Source organism: Dermacentor albipictus, chromosome 2 (assembly GCF_038994185.2).
Source record: "Dermacentor albipictus isolate Rhodes 1998 colony chromosome 2, USDA_Dalb.pri_finalv2, whole genome shotgun sequence".
NCBI classification, from domain to species: domain Eukaryota; kingdom Metazoa; phylum Arthropoda; class Arachnida; order Ixodida; family Ixodidae; genus Dermacentor; species Dermacentor albipictus.
This window is the reverse complement of record NC_091822.1, coordinates 68,715,850-68,733,820: the sequence shown is the minus strand read 5'-3', so window position 1 is coordinate 68,733,820 and position 17,971 is coordinate 68,715,850. Positions and strand designations below refer to the sequence as shown.

At 48.6% G+C, this 17,971-nt stretch overlaps 1 protein-coding gene across 5 annotated transcripts in view; it reads right to left on the bottom strand.

The window, feature by feature from the left end:
• LOC135903197 (putative sodium-dependent multivitamin transporter) overlaps positions 1-17,971 on the bottom strand; it is a 198,636-nt gene that overhangs the window by 66,750 nt on the left and 113,915 nt on the right. For all 5 annotated transcript variants that reach the window (XM_070533662.1, XM_070533660.1, XM_070533663.1 and 2 more), the window contains exon 2: positions 9,802-9,924. In XM_070533662.1, the coding sequence (XP_070389763.1) occupies positions 9,802-9,912 (111 nt within the window). In that variant the 5' untranslated portion in view covers positions 9,913-9,924. The remainder of the gene's footprint in view (positions 1-9,801; positions 9,925-17,971) is intronic.

Genomic DNA, 17,971 nt, shown 5'->3' with positions numbered 1-17,971 from the left:
ATATCGCGAAGTTGAAGCACGTCATACCTGCGCTAAAATTTTCGCCTTAGGAGTTGTCGTAATCGTTGGTGAATTTTTTTTTGCCCGTATGCAGAAACGCGTAGAGAACGGATGGACGGATGAATGAAAAAGTTTATTAGAGTCCTTTAGGGCGCGCACTAGCGCGCAGCGGGCCGCTCCCACGTCGGGACAGAGAGGCCGAGCCTCTCCGCCGCGTCGCCGGACAGCCCATAACTGTGCTTCGAGGCTGGGGCTGTGTAGCACCCAATCCCAGCGTGAAGAAGTGTTGCTTTCATCGCCCCGTAACGCGGGACATCGCCAGAGCATGTGAGGTAAGTTTGCTAAGTCATTGCATAGTGCACATGCATTTGTGGTTTGAATTTGAGGGTACATCTGTGAAGAAGTGGGGGGTTTGGGTATGCCCCCGTCTGTAGAAGCCTTAGTGTCAAAGCCTGAGGTCTATTGAGTTTGCAGTGTGGGAGGGGGTAGATCCTCCAAGCCAAGTAAAAGTGCTTAGTAATTTCGGTGTACGAGGAACGAGAGTCCCGATTGTCAGTACCCCCAGCGTCACACTGCCCGGTAACTAAGCAGTTGATGATCCCTCGCGCAGCTTCATGTGCCGACTAATTGAGGTGAGGCGGGGCACCCTCGATCTGTCCCATGTGGGGTGAAACCAGATCAATGTGTGTGGATTGATCTCCTTGCTTCCTAGTATCCTTAGGGCCAGCTCGGTTATGGTTCCTTTGGCAAATGCCCTAACAGCTGATATCGAGCCACTGTAGATTGATGTTCTCTTGTCGTCCAATAAGGCCATCGCTATTGCAGCCTGCTCTGCGATCTCAGAGCACGTCGTCCGAATCCTGATTGCGTTCGTTATTTGCCTTTCATGATATACGCTAACTACAACGAATGCCTGTCCGTCGGCGTAGCACGCTGCGTCTACGAAACTGTTCTCTGAAGCCCGTTCACGAGCCTTTTCCAGTAGAGCCTTCGCGTGCGCCCGACGTCTTCCCACGTTGTGTTCTTGATGGACGTTTGGTGGGATCGGGGCGACAGTGATGCGGTCTCGCTGGTCTCGAGGGATGCTGCAGAACTTTGTTTTGATTACTGTTGGGGGAACGCCCAGCTCCTGTAAGATGTGTCTTCCAGCTTGTGTGGTAGATAGCCTGACGAAGTGGGCCCTCTCCTGTGCTTCCGCTATTTCCTCTAGCGGATTATGCATGCCAAGTTGAAGTAAGCGTTCCATGTGAGTGTATATGGGGAGGCCGAGAGCTCTCTTGATTGCCTTCCTGATTAACGGGTTGAGCTTATCCCGCTCCGATCTTTGCCAGTTGTGCATGGCCGCGACGTAAGTGAAATGACACATTACGAACGCATGTATTAATCTCACGAAGTTATCTTCTCCGAGGCCTTGCTGCCGCTTGGCCACTCTTCTGATTAGTCTGATGGCATTGTCCGTCTTCTTAGTGAGTCGCAGCACTGTCTGGTTGTTTGAACCACTCGACTCAGCGATCATGCCGAGAATCCGGATAGCATCCACTCTCGGAATATATCCTCCGTAAATTGTGCGCAGTTTTATGTCGCATTCGGAGAGTGTCTTCCATCCCTTTGGTTTCGGGCCTCTGCGCTTGGGTCGATAAAGCAGCAGTTCCGACTTGTGTGGTGAGCACCGAAGGCCCGTGGACTCAAGGTATCTCTCGGTAGCATCAATCGCCTCTTGTAGGGCCATCTCTACCTGCCCGTCACTACCTCCCGTACACCAGATGGTAACGTCGTCTGCGTATATGGTATGACTGATACCGTCGATAGCAGAGAGTGTCCTGGATATACCAATCATGACGAGGTTAAAGAGGGTTGGGGATATGACTGCCCCTTGGGGAGTCCCCTTAGACCCCAGCTTGATCATGTCTGAAGTCATTTCCCCGATCTTAGGGGTGGCTTCTCTGTCTGACAGGAAAGATCTCGTGTAGGAATGAAAGTGCTTCCCCACGTTAAGGCTCGAGATTGTGTTCAAAACGCACGAGTGGAGAATGTTATCAAATGCCTTTTCCAGATCAATACCTAGTATAGCTCTCGTGTCCTGCGTATTACCGTCGATAATGTGATGCTTGATGAGATTCATCGCGTCCTGCGTCGGAAGTCCGGCCCTGAAGCCGATCATGTTGTGTGGGTAAATGTCGTGGTCCTCAAAGTAGCGGGAAAGCCTGTTTAGGATTGCGTGCTCAGCAACCTTCCCCACGCACGATGTGAGCGAAATGGGGTGGAGGTAATCGAGGCTGGGCGGCTTGCCTGGCTTGGGGATGAGAATGGTGTTGGCCGATTTCCACATTTCCGGGACTTTACTACTGCTCCATGCTTGGTTAAAGATGTCAGTTAGGTACGCGATGGAATTCTCGTCCAGGTTACGTAGAGCTTTGTTTGTGATCTTGTCCGGACCCGGAGCCGATCTGCCGTTGAGGGCGTGGAGCACCTGCCTGATCTCCTCAATCCAGAATTCTGCGTCGAGCTCAGGGTTTTTTGGAGCCTTCGTAGTCAGGGGAAGGTGGTGTAGGGCCCGACGTGACTGTTAGATACTTCTTCACGAGTTTGGATAAAATTTCCTTGCTCGAATATTCTCGCTTGGCTGTGTGTAGAGTGCGCGCCAGTGTGTTGCGTTGGTTGGTTTTAGTGCTCGTCTCGTCGAGGAGATGAGTTAGGAGGTTCCAGGTGCCCCCGTTTCGCATGTGCCCGTCGATCGAGTTGCACACCTGATCCCATTGCTGTTTAGAGAGGGATCTGCAGTGTTCCTCTACAGTTCTGTTGATTTTCGATATCTTTTTTTCTGAGCCTGCGGTTGAGCCGTTGTCCTTTACACCTGGGGAGGAGGGACTGCTTGGCTTCCAACAGGTGAGCCAGATGGCTGTCCATCTTTTCCACTGGGAGGTTGGTATAAACATCTTTGGTGGTAGCTTTGATGTTATGCCTAACCTGTACAACCCATTCTTCGAGGCTAGGCTTGTCCTCACTCTCCATTCGCACTTCCCTAATTTTGCGAAATTTGTCCCAGTCTCTGTACTGGAACATGCGCTTTCTCTTCTGCTCGACTTGGAGGTGCGTGGCCAAGATATAATGGTCGCTACCAAAGTCTACCCCGAGGTTCGTCCACTTGACCGCTGAAATGCTCCTGACAAAGGTGAGATACGGTGTCGCGTCACGGCTCGACGATGTTCCGCATCTGGTGGGGAACGCTGGGTCCGTGACTATCATCAAGTTTAGGTTTATAGCCTCACGCCAGAGCTCCTCCCCCTTGTTAGTGTTATATGGGTAGCCCCAGGTGTGGTACGGCGCGTTGACGTCACCAGCTATGATCAAAGGAGTGTCGCGCGCTAGTTGCGTGACCTTGGTGATTGAGGCTTCGAAGCCTTCTCTTGGAGCTTTGGGACTACTGTAGATATTCAGGATTAATATACTTTCGCGGTTCGTTGGGCTAGGGATGATCTCTATCATCATGTATTCGACTTTACTTGCGGTCACCTTAAGGTCGTGAGTGATGTAAGCCAGCTTGTTGCTAACCAGTACGGCGATCCCTCGGCCTTCTTCATACTTTGCTACGGGCCTGTAGCCAGACAGCGTGACGTTAGATGTTAATGTTTCTTGTAAAATGATAACATTTGGCTTCTCTGCGTCTGAGCGAATATATTGTTGCAGGGGAGCCCTCTTGGGAAGGAAACCCCTGCAATTCCATTGCCACATCTTGAATGAGCTAGTTTGAGTGGCCATCGTATTGCTCTTGAGTTGCTGTGCTAACCTTCGGAGGGCTGATCGCCCCGCACTGTTACTAGGCGATGCTGTTGCTGGGGGTGTAGGAGCTTTAGGTACTGGCACAGATGCTACAACATTTTCTAAGAAGGATTCAATTTTGCTTATCCGCTTATTAGTGCGCTTCTCCCAGGAAGCTATGTTGCTCTGGGAGAGCGAGAACTTTTCATTTATATGCTTAATGCTGTCACTGAGAGCGGAAAGAAACTCGCGAATCTCCGATTTGGCCCTGCTTGGTGCTCCTTCTTGCTCGTTAGCGATTGCCCTCGTTTTAGCGGGCCTCTCTGTATCAATCTACTCAACCATGAGGACTTCCATTGGCTGGGGAGCGGCCGGTTGCTTATGCGTATCGTTCTTCTCAACCATGGGGATTTCCATTGGCTGGGGAGTGGCTGGCTGCTTGTCAGCCATGACGGGTTGACTGCCCTTCTTAATCTCGGCAATTTCTGTCATCAGTCGAGCTATTGTCTTCTTCATCATCTCGTTTTCGCGCTAAAGTTGTGCTAGTCTGTTGTTACCTATATCATGCTCTGGCGGTGAGCCCCGCGTTACCTTTTCCGGCGTTTCTCGAACTCGATCGGCCCAAGTCGGGTAGCACTCGAGTCGGCGATCCCTGGAGCAGGACCTCGAGCAGGACTTGAACCGGACTTCACTGCCTCGGCGCCGGGATCCGGAGTGACCCTTGGAGCATGATCTGGTCCTGGTTCTGGAACAAGAGCGCCCTCTGGATCGAGAGCGACTCTGGGGGCTCCCTTTGTAGCGACAGCGTCCCCTGAATCGGGAGCGCCCCCTAGGCTCTTGCGGTAAAGGTTGCTCGGAGTGATTTTTGCTGTCGCTGCTATGTGTTGTTGACGAAGCCCCATTTGTCGAAGCTTCCACCGTCGCACTCTCCCAACGTCTCCTTCTGACGACGTGCGGGATGTGGAATCTCTCCTTGCACGTTTTGTCCGCCGTACGCGTACAGAAGTCGCCACACAAATAATGCCGTTGTTATTATTGCGGTAAAATTACATCAACACTTGATGAGAATTTTCACCATCCCGGCATCGGCGCTGCCGTGCTGTTCGATATAAAACCGTAGTGCGAAAGCTCGCGGGCGCATGTCGTATGCTTTAGATGCCAGGGAAACAAACCGACGATGAGCCGTGAAGATGGCGGCGCTTGTCGGCAGTGTTTACTCCGGCATGCTAGGAAAGGAGGGGTGAGATCGGCGCGTGCTAGCATGGAAGCAGGGGCAGAGTAGCGCGCAATTCCGCTTGTACTCCAGCCGCGGTTGCGCATGGCTCGGCTGAGCCCGGTCGCGCGCGTCCTATCTTAATAATTAATATTTGGGGTTTTACGTGCCAAAACCACTTTCTGATTATGAGGCACGCCGTAGTGGAGGACTCCGGAAATTTAGGCCACCTGGGGTTCTTTAACGTGCACCTAAATCTAAGCACACGGGTGTTTTCACATTTCTCCCCCATCGAAAGGCGGCCGCCGTGGCCGGGATTCGATCCCGCGACCTCGTGCCCAGCAGCCCAACACCACAGCCACTGAGCAACCACGGCGGGTACGCGTCCTATCTTGGTGGTAATTTGCGATGGGTTCGAAGGCTAACCGATCTGTGAAAGGGGATGACTCTCGAGTGCACTGTGTTGTCGCGCTCACATACGCGCTGAAGAGAGAGGCAGTAGAATGGGGAGCTCGCTCACCATTGATGCCGCTCTTCATTACGCCAGCGTTGTGACAGCCAGTGGCCCCGGTCATTGATTGAGATGTGTTCACGTTTGCCGGTGCACGCAGAAAACCATGCTTGTGAATTTATTTTGTAAACGAACGTCTACAGCTGATAAAAGTGTTAGCCTCACTACGTATAGTTGCCTTACTTGCAATCGCAATAGAGCATTCGCCTTTCCGGCAGAACTGCGACTTTTTATTGATTGTATATGCAACCAATGGCCAGGCCGACCATAGAAAGATGGACTATAAAGCACACTATTATATTTAAGAATAATAGAAATTGTAATACAGCACGATAGCAATAACAATATTTGTAATAATAGCTGTAATAGCAACTACAATGCATGTGATGACGATCAAGTGCGTCGTTTCCGACCCAGCCCTGTCGATGTTATGGATCTGTTTAGATAATCTGTAATGGCGACGCTTTTTTCACGTTCTGGCTCGTTAACTATGCATTTTTAATAGTTCATTCCCCCATGCCAGTTCGCTTTCGCACAGCGGTTATCGCCCTAAGCCTTCTGCTTGCCTACAATATGAAAAAGAAATTGTACGCAATGAAAGAAAGTCGCAGTTTCACCCGATAGGCGAAGCCTCGATTGTGATTGCAAATAAGCAGAAAGTAATACCAAGTCAGGATAGTACTTTTAGCAGCCGTATCAACTTGTAAACATTCGCTTGCTAACTAAATTAAAAAAGCATGGTGTCCGTGCGCACAATAAACACAAACATGATGCTCGATGACCGCGGACACTGGCTGTCATAATGCTTGAGTGAGGAAACGTGGCAGCAGCAGCGAGCGAATTGACCTTCGTTTCGTCTATCGCTTCCGCACAAACTGATTGCCGAGAACATGCAGCACGCACAAAGCTGCGAGCCGTCGACACACCTAGACTCTGCCCCCAACACAGATGGCTCTCAAGGTGCGGCCGCACGGCCACGCGCAGCGGCCACAAGCGCAGCTCCAGCCACACTAGAACACTTCCTACCCCCCCTCCCCTCCCCCCAGTGCCTCGCAACAGTCAGTGCCTCACGCAAGAAGACGGCGCTCCTCGCGATGGAGCACGGTGCGCTTCCTATCCGCTTTCTTGCCTTTCGATGGGGGGAGATTGAGCCGTGATTGCCAGCTACCCTCGCACCCTTTCACTCTCACATACAGTACAGGGAGCGGCGACGGTGTTATCGCCCTTGCACTTCATACCGAACATCACGGCCACGGGGACGGCAGAAATGCGGCAGGAGTACCCATATAATTGCCATCGCAATAAAATTTTACTGCTTCGGGCATAAAGCCTTTGAACAGTGCTGTGCAAAGTATTGAACGATGATGCCTCTTATGACCCTCCCGCAGCCATCAAACATTTTACCAATATCGTCCGAAAACAATGTCTACACAGAAGTCATGGGGTAGCTGCAGCAGTTGTGACAAATATGCTTACCACATGCGGTAAACAGTGCTTAAAGTTATTCGTCCATTTCAACTATACAAGCAATCCAGACAGCAGGCTCTCGCAGTGCTCTGCCAGGTTTTATTAACCCCGAGGGAAAGCAGTGGGGTTATTGCGCATTCACGAGCTATGCAGCCATGTTCACGGGCTGCAGCGCAAAAAAAACATATTTTGCGCACCGAATTGTACAAACATGTACAAAGCTAATTTCGTAGTTTACTTCAGTTATTGCGATGCAAAACAGCTAAAAGCAGCTACACAGTCTTCACTGCGAAAACACTCGGTTAACGAGCAGTAAATTTCTGAGCATTAATACTTGTCTTTGGAAGGGGTTAACGGCATGAATATATTCAAGTTTACCTTGAGAGATACAATGGCATAAATAGTTCCATGAAACTACACTAAAATATTCAAGAAGATCCCAAAATTACGATTTAAGCAATGTCTTTAAATTGCATATACTTCGGTCGATCTAACTTCATAGATTAAGATATTGCCTACGCAATTACCATTTGCAGCCTTATGTACTCTGCCACCTTATTGTCCATTTTTTTTTCGCGCTAGAGGCTGCGCTTTGGTCTATGCTCTAGATAAAAAGAATTGACGCTGTTACATTTGCTGACCCAATTATTAGCATACTTTCCGTAAAAGATTGTATTTATGACCGTGTTATTATTTTGCTTTGCAAACTTATGCCCAAAATTATTTGATGTCATTCAGTAAAGCTTCTTTAGAGAATATCTGATACCCAGTACTATCAACAACGACAAACACCTTAGTTTTGCCGAGTGTCTGTAGTAATTATGGCTCATGTTTCTTTTAGTGCGCTGCAGCGGAGCTGTGGAATAAATTATCCACAGGTCTGGACATGAAAACGGCTAAAAACATAACAATCTGCCATAAAATTTTACCTTCCTTTATTCATGCTCGCATCACTAAATCAAGGAAGGAGCCATACATTTTCTTTCTGAGGCATACAATATTGTCTTATTTTTAAGCGAAGCTTGCATTCGATCACAAGTTTCGATGGCGGTCTGGTCAAGTAAAGACCTAGTTGCTAGCAGAGCAGCTGCGGTAAACGGCTGGTTGAAGGGTTGGCAGCTGCGCCGGCACCTTAGCGTGAGTCACTAAGAGGAATTCTAGGCTCTTAGACAAATTTACACCCTTTGGGTCATATCTTGTCACACAACGATAATCGGCAGCTTTCGTGCTTGCGCTTCCTTTTGTGAAAACGCTGCACTCGCTACTTTCCTGTAGAGAATGCTCAGTCATGCTGATAACGTGCATGCCGTTCGTGACTTGGAAAGTGCCGGGCTCGCAGCATTAAAGAAAGGAAATGCGGACAAGATAGATGACGATTACTGTTGTGTGGCGAGATACGACCCAAAGGGTGTAATTTTGCTTAGGAGTGTAGCTGTATAGGCGCGTGCTCACGCCATGCGCGCAATCAATCAGAGCCGTTACGCTTCCGCCGCGGGGGCGAGGGGGGGGGGGGGGGTAGGGCAGAAAAGGGTTCCGCGCGCGCTGCAACGGTTTCGTTTCTGTTCAATTCATTATCGGGAAACGGATAGGACGGCCCCGCGTTTTGCGTTCCCCCGAAGAAATTGCCGCCTCCGACAAATGGCGGCGAGAACTCGCCCGTGCAAGAGCTCGCTGTGTATACGCCGATCCTGCCGTTAGAGCTGCCTGAGCCTAGGCAAGCCGACAGCAAAAAGAAGATCCCAAGCTGAGGGAGCGGGAGGCCGAAGCAATGCGGCACCATGGCCCGCGGGTTACTTAACCGTGACGAAGGTCAGCTGCACGAAGCACAATCTACGCTTACCGCCGTTCTCCTCTAGGGAAATGGTTTGTAATATTTTTACTGTTCCTTCACACGCTTCTTATGCATGTACAGAAGCATGTATTCTTCGGATCACTTTTACAACTACGAAAGTTATGAGGTTCTAAAATAGCAATAACCATCCCATGTATAACTCTTCGTTCAATGAGGAAGAGTCCAAATCGACAAGATGGAGGGAGCCTCCCTCGTGGTAAAATTGTCATCCATCTCAGAGCATCAGTTTTGTAAAACAGCCCCTTTTCAACCTCCTGAACAAGAGAAGCACAAAGAAAAGCTTACACCCTGATTCGGAGATCCAATATGGCACTACTGGCTTTCCGGAGTTAGACGCTAAATTAGAGGATGGCTGAATTAGTCAGGATTTATCGACTTGATTGCCAGACTCCCTGACGTTGGTTGGTTGATTAATGCGTTTTAATGGCGCGAAGAACACTTCTTGCCAAAGAGCGCCATACTCGCCGCGGGAACTTAGTGGCTGCGGCGACGCGGAGCTGAACACATGTTCGCGGCTTTGATCATGGCTGAGGCGGGCGCATTCAGTCGGTGCCATACGGCAAAAAAACATTCGGGCACTAAGATGTAGGTTCACCTTGAAGAGCACCATGTAGTTAAAATTTATCCGCTGTCCTCCACTATACAGCATGCCTCATAATCAGAGTGTGGTTATGGCATGCGAACATCCAGCAATTGATTTTAGTGACATAGTGGCGCATTTTCGGGATATTAAACCCGACAATTTTTGCAGCTGAATGAAAATAAGCAATCGAAATGAGTTAACGGCAAATCCATGCGAGACATCTACTCGATCTTGCAAGGTCCGTACGCAGAACGTGTTCTGGACGGGCTCAGCCACTTTCACTAATTATACGCCTCGACTGGTCCCCTCATTCAAGACTCCTTCAAGACGTGTTCTGGGTGGTTCAGTGAAACAGGTAAGAGAGCAAACTGCCTTAAAGAGAGCAGGCGAGCTGCAACTCGCAAAGTAAAACACACCTGACATCTCCGGCGCGCAAAGGAGAAGTAGAGGCCGATCAGGTATCCCGCGACTGTGAGGACACCAAAGACGACTGTGTCTGCGACGTCCAGGCTGGCTGGTGCAGACATGCCTCGTATGACCTGCACAAAAATGAATTTTGAGTTCTGATTACATTTGCCTTAAGCACCTATGAGGGTAAAATAAATAAATAAATTCATTCATTCATTCATTCATTCATTCATTCATTCATTCATTCAATAATTCATTCATTCATTCATTCATTCATTCGTTCGTTCGTTCGTTCGTTCGTTCATTCGTTCGTTCGTTCGCCGTCTCACACTCGATGGCTACCTGGGCAAAAGCTCTACAGACAGCTTTACAAAGGCGCAGGCAGCCACCACAAGGCGGGTACAGCAACCAGGCAAAAATTAATCGCAAACAGAAGCTGACGCAGTAATGCAAATGTGCGGCTAACAGATTCAGCATTAGTAAAAAGAGGAAATAAAGCAATAACTATATGAAACTGAAGCATCAGAAACAAGTAGATGTATAAGTGACGTATGTTATGGCATGAAGAACTTTATTGGGTCCAGAACGTGAACCCTATGTTGACGCGGGCCGCTCGCACATTCGGACTGTCAGGCCGAGCCATTTAGCCACATCGCGGGCCTTCTGGACTGCCCGTAATTGGTCAGAGAGTGATTCACTGTGCAGCATTTGTCGCCGCCATTCCTGTTCCTTGTCACAGTCTGTGAAGACCGCGGGGCACTGCCAGAGGATGTGGTCAAGCGTAACGATGCCATTGCACTTACCACAATGGGTTTGAGTTTCCCTCTCCGGATAGATCCTGTTAATAAAATCTGGACTTGGGTATGTCCTTATCTGTGGCAAACGTAATGTGACTGCTTGGGATCTGCAAAGCTTACCGTTTGGCAATGGGTATTCCCTTCTGCTTAAATAATAGTTCTACGTGATTTCGTTATATGTTAATAATCGATCCCTGCGTTACCCGGGTGAAGTGTAAGTTTCTCGGTCTTGAAGAGCACGGCTACAATGTACTCATGCTGCTTCATTTGCCACCTCATTAAAGTTTCTCAGAGTTCCATTCACCACCCCCAGATGTCCAGGAAACCGGTGGATTTCGATCCTCTCACTGTTGACCTTCTCTAGTAACCTTGTTGCTATCCGTGTCACATATCCGTTAGTAAAGTTGAGTATGGCTGTTCTAGAGTCGCTGTAAATATGTGTCCACCGGTTATCCCGAATGACTAAGGCGATTGCTACTTCTGCTACGGTTGGGTCCTTGGTATAGACGGTGATGGCATCCCGTATGTTACATTGTGTGTCTACAACAACGGAGGTGTACGCATGCTTATCTTTAACCCAGGCAGCGTCAACGAACACCGCCTGCAGCTTATGTTGATCTATGTCCTGAAGGAGTGCCTTGGTCCTTGCTTTCCGTCTCTCGAGGTTATGTGTCGAGTGTATGTTCCTAGGGAACGGGGTCGTCTTAATTGTTTCTCGTAGTCCCGCTTGCAATTATATTAATAATTCTCGGTTGTTGGTGTGGTTGGTAATTTATACACCTATTTCATCAAGTAGCGCCCTCCCAGGTCACGTCCCCATTAGTCTCTCCTGGTGGGCAACCTGTTGAGCCTCAGCTATCTCTTTTAGTGTGTTATGCAGCCCTAGACACAATAAGGTATCATTGGCCGCGCTGATGGAAAGTCCTAGTGCAGTCTGTATAAGTCGTCTGATTAGAGCGTTTATCTTGTTCTTCTAAGCCTGTGTCCATTGTAGCACGCCTGCCACGTATGAGAAGTGGCAAAAGGCGTATGCATGTACAAATCTTATGGCACTGTCTTCTCCTAGCCCCTTATGCTTGTTGGTAATTCTACGCAGAAGCCTAATGGCTTCCTCTGGCTTGTTAGAGATGTGTTGTACTATCCTGCAATTATATCCATTCGCTTGCAGGAGAAGTCCTAGCACTCTAATAGTCTCCACCTGCCTGATTGGTTCTTCAATCTTGGCGCACTTGTCAATGCGGGGTTCTTCCTCTGGGATATATCCGTTCGACTTGCGCCCACGCGTACTGCTCCGTAGCACCAATATTTCTGATTTTTTAGCAGAGCAGTTCTTCCCCATACCTTCAACCATTGTTTCCCACACAAGAATGCTTTCCTGTAGTGTGGTCTCTGTCCCATATTACCTTCGGCACTCGAGATTGTTACATGATCTGCATATATGGCAAAGTGAATGCCCTCAATCTGCGTCAGACCTCGAGCCACTTTTGACATTGCCAAATTAAATAACATGGGAGATAGGACAGACCGTTCTGGTGTCCCACGGTTCCCAAGTTCCAGGGTTGTCAATTGGAGTTCGCCTAACCGGAGTCAAGCAGAACGGCAACTGAGAAAGGCTTTCATTATATTGTGCAATCGCTTACCCAATCCCATCTCCGAGAGCATATCGAATATGGCCCTGTGTTTGATGCGATCAAAGGCCTTTTCTACATCTAGGCCTAGGAAAGCTCTCGTATGTAACAGGCTAGCAATAATAACGTGATGTTTGATTAAAAGCATTGCATCTTGAGTCGAAAGTCGAGGACGAAAACCGAGCAGGTTATGCGGAAGAACATTTCTGTTCCCTACATATTTAGTCATGGTTTTGCCCATACATGATGTTAACGATATGGGTCTTAGGTTATCCAGATTGAGTTGCTTGCCTGGTTTGGGAATAAGGATTGTGTTAGCGATTCTCCATTCCTTCGGATAATCACCGTTTTTCAAGAGTTCGTTGAAATACGCTGTTATATATTTTATAAAATCATCGTCCAGATTTTTCAACAGCCTATTGGAAATGCCATCTGGACTGGCAGCGGATCTGCTGTTTAGGTCGTACAGGGCTGCGCGAACTTCGCTTTCTGTGAAGTCTTGAGCCTCACAGTCTTTCCTTGTATATTGAGGCTGGTCTGTACTCTCATTGCTATCATTAAGAGGAAAATATTTAGCAGCGAGCCGATGCACAATGGCCTCCTCCGTTGTGTCCTCACTCTCACGATGGACGAGTCGTGCTACTACTGTTCTCCTATTAGATTTTGTGTCGTTCTCATCAAGCAAATGTTTCAGTTTTAATTTGCACCTCGTTTGATTCGAGCATCCGTGGAATTGCACAGCTCATCCCATTGTTGTTTCTGTAAATTTCTGGAGTCTTCTTCAATCTCCCTATTCAACAATGCTATGCGCTTCCTCAGTCTCCTGTTCAGCCATTGCGTTTTCCATCTTTTTAACATCGATTGTTTGGCTTCAATCAAGTTCGCGAGCCTACTGTCCATAATTTCGATATCCTCCTCTGTGGTAATATCCTTCGTTGCCGCCTTTACGTCTTCCTTGAGCTGAGTGGTTCAAGTTTGGATTGTTTTCGTTTGTCCTGTCTCTGTCTCAGCTCCGAAAAAGATCCCACTCAGTGTAGTTAGAGTGCTTTATCTCATTACTGGGCGTTTCTAATAGTACTTGTAATATGTAATGATCACTACCCAGGACACTATTGGAGTTATTCCAGCCAGCGTTCTCTAAATTTGATACAAAAGTAAGGTCTCTGGTAGAGTCCCTGCATGTAGATGTACCACACTTAGTGGGATCAGCTGGGTCATGGATGCGGGAGAGATTAAGATCTGTAGCTAGGTGCCAGAGTCCATCCCTTTTCTTAGTATTCCAGCGATATCCCCAGGTTTGATGTGGGGAGTGTTTAGTAACAGCCATAGTCTTATTAAGAAGTGCCCTGAAACTCTGTTTGATATCGCTAGGGATGCTATAAATATTGAGACAAAATAGGCTTTGCGGTTTGCTTCTATTCCATTTCAAAATGATTTCCGGAAGTAAGTATTCTAATTTGTTTAGTCCAAGGCGCAAATCATGTTATTTGTATGGTATTTTCTTATCTACCAGGATGGCTAGCTCCCTACACGGCTCTTCGCCCCTGCATGTCGCTTTGTATCCGGATAGCCCGATCTCATCCACCAAGGTCTCGGCAGCGTAATTATTTTCGGTTTATCTGGAGATGTTTTATTAACTGCATGAGAGGTGCTTTCTTGTGATAAAATTTTCGGCAATTCTATTGCCACACGGTAAAGCTCTCTCTGCTAGTCATTGCTTATAGAACCTGCCGTACTGCTACTCGCTAGAGGACGCTTCGTAAAACCCCCCGACGCGCCAGCGAACGATCTGACGCTTTCTGCTTCTAAGGGTAGGTATTCATCGTCCTCGCCTTGCGCTTCTACTTGGTAAACCTCTTTTCAGTCGTCAATCTCCATTTCCAGAACTTATCAACTTTGAAAGTAATTTTATCTGTCGCATCTCTAAGTTGTTTAATCGCCTCCTTGATCTCTTCCAAAACAGAGCACTGTCGTTTATACTAGGCTTAGTGCCCGCTGCTTTGGAGCTGGTATGTTTTCTTCTTCTTGACTGTTGTCGTTATTCACCGGTTTGGCTATTGCTACTTTTGTGGAGCTAGTCTGCGAGTTCTTGCGAAGTTCAACAACCTGCTTAGTAAGTTCTTCATTTTCCTTTCTCAGATATGTTAACTTTTTAATTAGCTGTTCTATCCTGGCATCATTATCTCCGACCGGCCGCCCCGCACCACTCTCCGCAGCCCTCACAGTACCTTTCACTTTGTCGGCCCAGGCTGTTCCAGATGTCGCCTTGTAGCCAAGCGTCTGCCCTCCTCCTTCGAAGCGCACCTGCACTTCACGTGATCTGCAGCGGCTTCTGCCCTTCTACGGCGAGTGGCGTCTAGACCGCGTGGGGCTCGTTGAGCGCCTGTGCCCCCTGGTACCCGTTTGGGCATCCCGTTGGAGCCTAGCTGATGTCGCCCCCGATACAGGTTTGTTGCATTCTCGTCGCCGAATTCGCAGCACGTATGGAATTTCGTACCTCTGTCGGCAAGTCTTGTCCCCAGTTGGGTGGTGCCCTCCACAGAATTTGCAGTTAGGCACACACCTGTGATTGTCCTCCGGGTTTTGAGCTCCACATCCTCTGCACTGTACCACGTCCGGTTTCGGACATACACCTGATCGATGCCCAATTTTTCTGCAAGTATAGCAGACATCAAAATGCTTCCTATACAGGTAGCACCGTATAAGGGTTGACCCGTATGTGACAAAATTGGGTACCTTTAGCCCATGGAACAGAACAATGACCGAGCCCGTCGATTTAAAACGTTTGGCTGCCAATGCCAGTGGGTTAAATTCATGCACAATGTTCTTCGTTATCGTAGCGTGATTGTCTCTGTGGTCAACTCTCTGAATCACCCCTTTACACGTGGTATGCGGAGGTGTTTCTTAGGCGACATCTTCATATTCGGTTTCCACCTTGATTCGAACATACCTGGCAGCATGACTGGGATCTGGTGCACTAACCACCGCGACGTTTTGCGTGAAGTTAGGGCAAAGGACATCCTCTTCGGCTTGTTCCGGAGGTAGGACCAATGTTTCAGTAATCGCCACGCCTATCGCTGTGGTGCTCACTTTGCTCAAGTCGAGATCTCCTCGTTGGTAGATGATAATTTTGCTGTGCTCTATGGGCAGTTGGGGCATCCTTGATGCCTTGACAATCCGGTTGTTGAACTTAGTGGTTGTAAATACCTTGTTCTTGCTGCTGTTTCTTTGCTTTTGCTGGCTCTGCGGCGATGTATTCCCATCGCCAGCAATCCTTGCGGTGGAGCGAGATTTCCGGCTTGTCACAATTTGCCAGCCTAGATCTTCCTCATTCTCTTCTAATCCGGTAGCGCTTTCATCTTCCATGCGCGTTTCCGTCATTGCGGCCAGCCGGCCAAGTAGGCCTACTTGCGCTTTGCTAGCCGCACACGTTCGATGCACAAAGAAAGGCCAGTAAAAGTCCAAAAATGGAAGTCGCACCTTAAAGAAAGGTGTCCGCCAATTCCCGGTGACTTCAGACATCCAGTGAATAGAATAGAAGAATAGAATAGAATAGCTTTATTTCCATCTACTTGATGTGCTTGAATCCGTAATGGTGGCAAAGATGGCTGCACAAACATTCAAAAACGATGGAGCCGATGTGTTCGCAATTCAGGTGTCGACGTACGCTGTTTTTCTATTTCTTTAGGATTGAAGGATGCTATAGAGTCAGTTCAAGCTAAGTGTAGCTAATAGGATGTCAAAACTCTTTGTGCGGAAGATACACACCACATTGCTAATCGCCGGCGTTTAGGAGAATTTAACTAAAGCAGGCTTTTTTTTTGTTTATATATTAAACATACGACTACTCTTTCTTAGCCAGCCCGCCAAGGCCTTCGAGCAATTATTGTGAGCTACCTTAAGGTCAGCGTACCATTTTGCAACCTCCGAAGCGGCAGTTGTAATTAAAAGTAGTAGTTAGAACAACGCTGCAGTATACACATTGTTTCGTATATTTGTCTTGGCACACCATGTTAGCATTTTAAGAATATGTATCCCTATAGCGTGCCAAAAAAAGGAATGCCAGTTTTTATTATAGAAGTGCCTTGAACGGAAAATACACTGATAATTTTATTTATACTGCAGCAATGACTGCAACAGTTAGTTTTCCGAGTGCTGGTCGACAAGATGGGAAGCGGGGCGAAGCGGTGGTGTAGCACGCCGGTAAGGCGATGGAGAATGACGTCTCGCCAAACGGGAACTATGAGGCAGATTGGGAGCAGCTGAAGGTGACGGAGAACGGTGTTGAGGGATCGAGTACGATTTGGGATAGTAAGCGTCTGGTCGGCGAGCGCGGTCTCTCTTGTATTCTAGCCTCGTCTTTCATCCTGCTGGCGACGGCGGCAGAAGCGAGATATATGGCCGCGTATACCCCAGTAAAAACAAACCGGACGACGAGGACGCCACTGAGGGTAGCATGGCACGGCATTTGCTCTGGTTCCCATCGAAGCCAAGTGGTCATAGGCACGGACGTCAGTAGGCACGGGGTTCACGGTAGGGGTGCATAGCGAAGCAACATCCTCGTAGGTAGGTGTTGGGTGCGCTACCGGAGCAAGATGCGTCGTGGGTGTAGTCATTGCTGTCAACTCTCGCTTCCCGACCTCGCGCAAGTCGAAGGTGGGGGTTGGGGCGCAGACAGCAGGTGGACGCCGTAGGTCTTGTAGTTGAAGCTCTTCGAGGATGATGGTGCGGATAAGAGCACGTAGATCTAGAGAATGCGCAACCTGAGGATCGCGGCTGTCATGTGGAAGACGAATAGACTGCAGCTCGTCTAGGCGTTGACACGTGAAAATGATGTCTTGGACAGAAGCCGGATTTTGGACGTTTAAGGCGTTGAACGCGATAGACCCAATGCCTTTTAAGATGTGGCGAACGCGTTCGGCTTCCGTCATGCTAGGATTCGCACGGTGGCACAGAGCCAAGACATCTATGTATGAGGTGTAAGACTCTTGTGGAAGTTGGAGGCGCGTTCCCAGCTTCTGTTCGGTGACTTCTGCACGGCCAGACGAGGAAGCGAAGATTTGTTGCAGCTTGGACGTAAACGTGGACAAATCGGCTATGTAGGATTCGTGGTTGAAATACCACGTCTTCGCAACACCGGTCAAGTAGAATGCGACGTGCCTCAATTTCTGGGTGTCGTTCCACTTGTTGCAAGAACTCACGCGGTCGTAGTGGTCGATCCAATCGTCGACGTCATCACCGCGGAGTCCCGCAAAGACAGCGGGATCGCGCTGAGGGCTCGTCACAGTCCAAGAGGGCGCCACAGGCGCGGTTGTCTGTGTGTGGCCGGGGTTGGAAGTGTCCGGCGTTGTAGGGGAGGCTGGGCGCAGGCGACGACCGGAACGGAGCTCCAAAGAGGACGGGAACGCGAGAGGACGTCGGGGTCTCGACGCGCTTCCACCACTTTATAATACCGAGACCGATCAAGTTGTCCAGCGCTGCTTATTCCAAAAAAGGCGACGCCCCAGCTCACGCGCGAAGAAGTAGAAGAACAGGGAAGATGATGATGGCTATGTATAAATGACAACGACGAAGTACGTTTATAGTGCTTACAATACTTTTTTCTGTTTGTGATGACAGAGTAAGTTTCTTTTATTATTATCACACTCGATCTGTTTATGCTAAAGAAAGAAGATACAGATACCGAGAACAAAACGACTTTTGTTCTTTTCTTCGGGATCCTGTAATAAAAGAAGCAAGGGGACAGGACACCA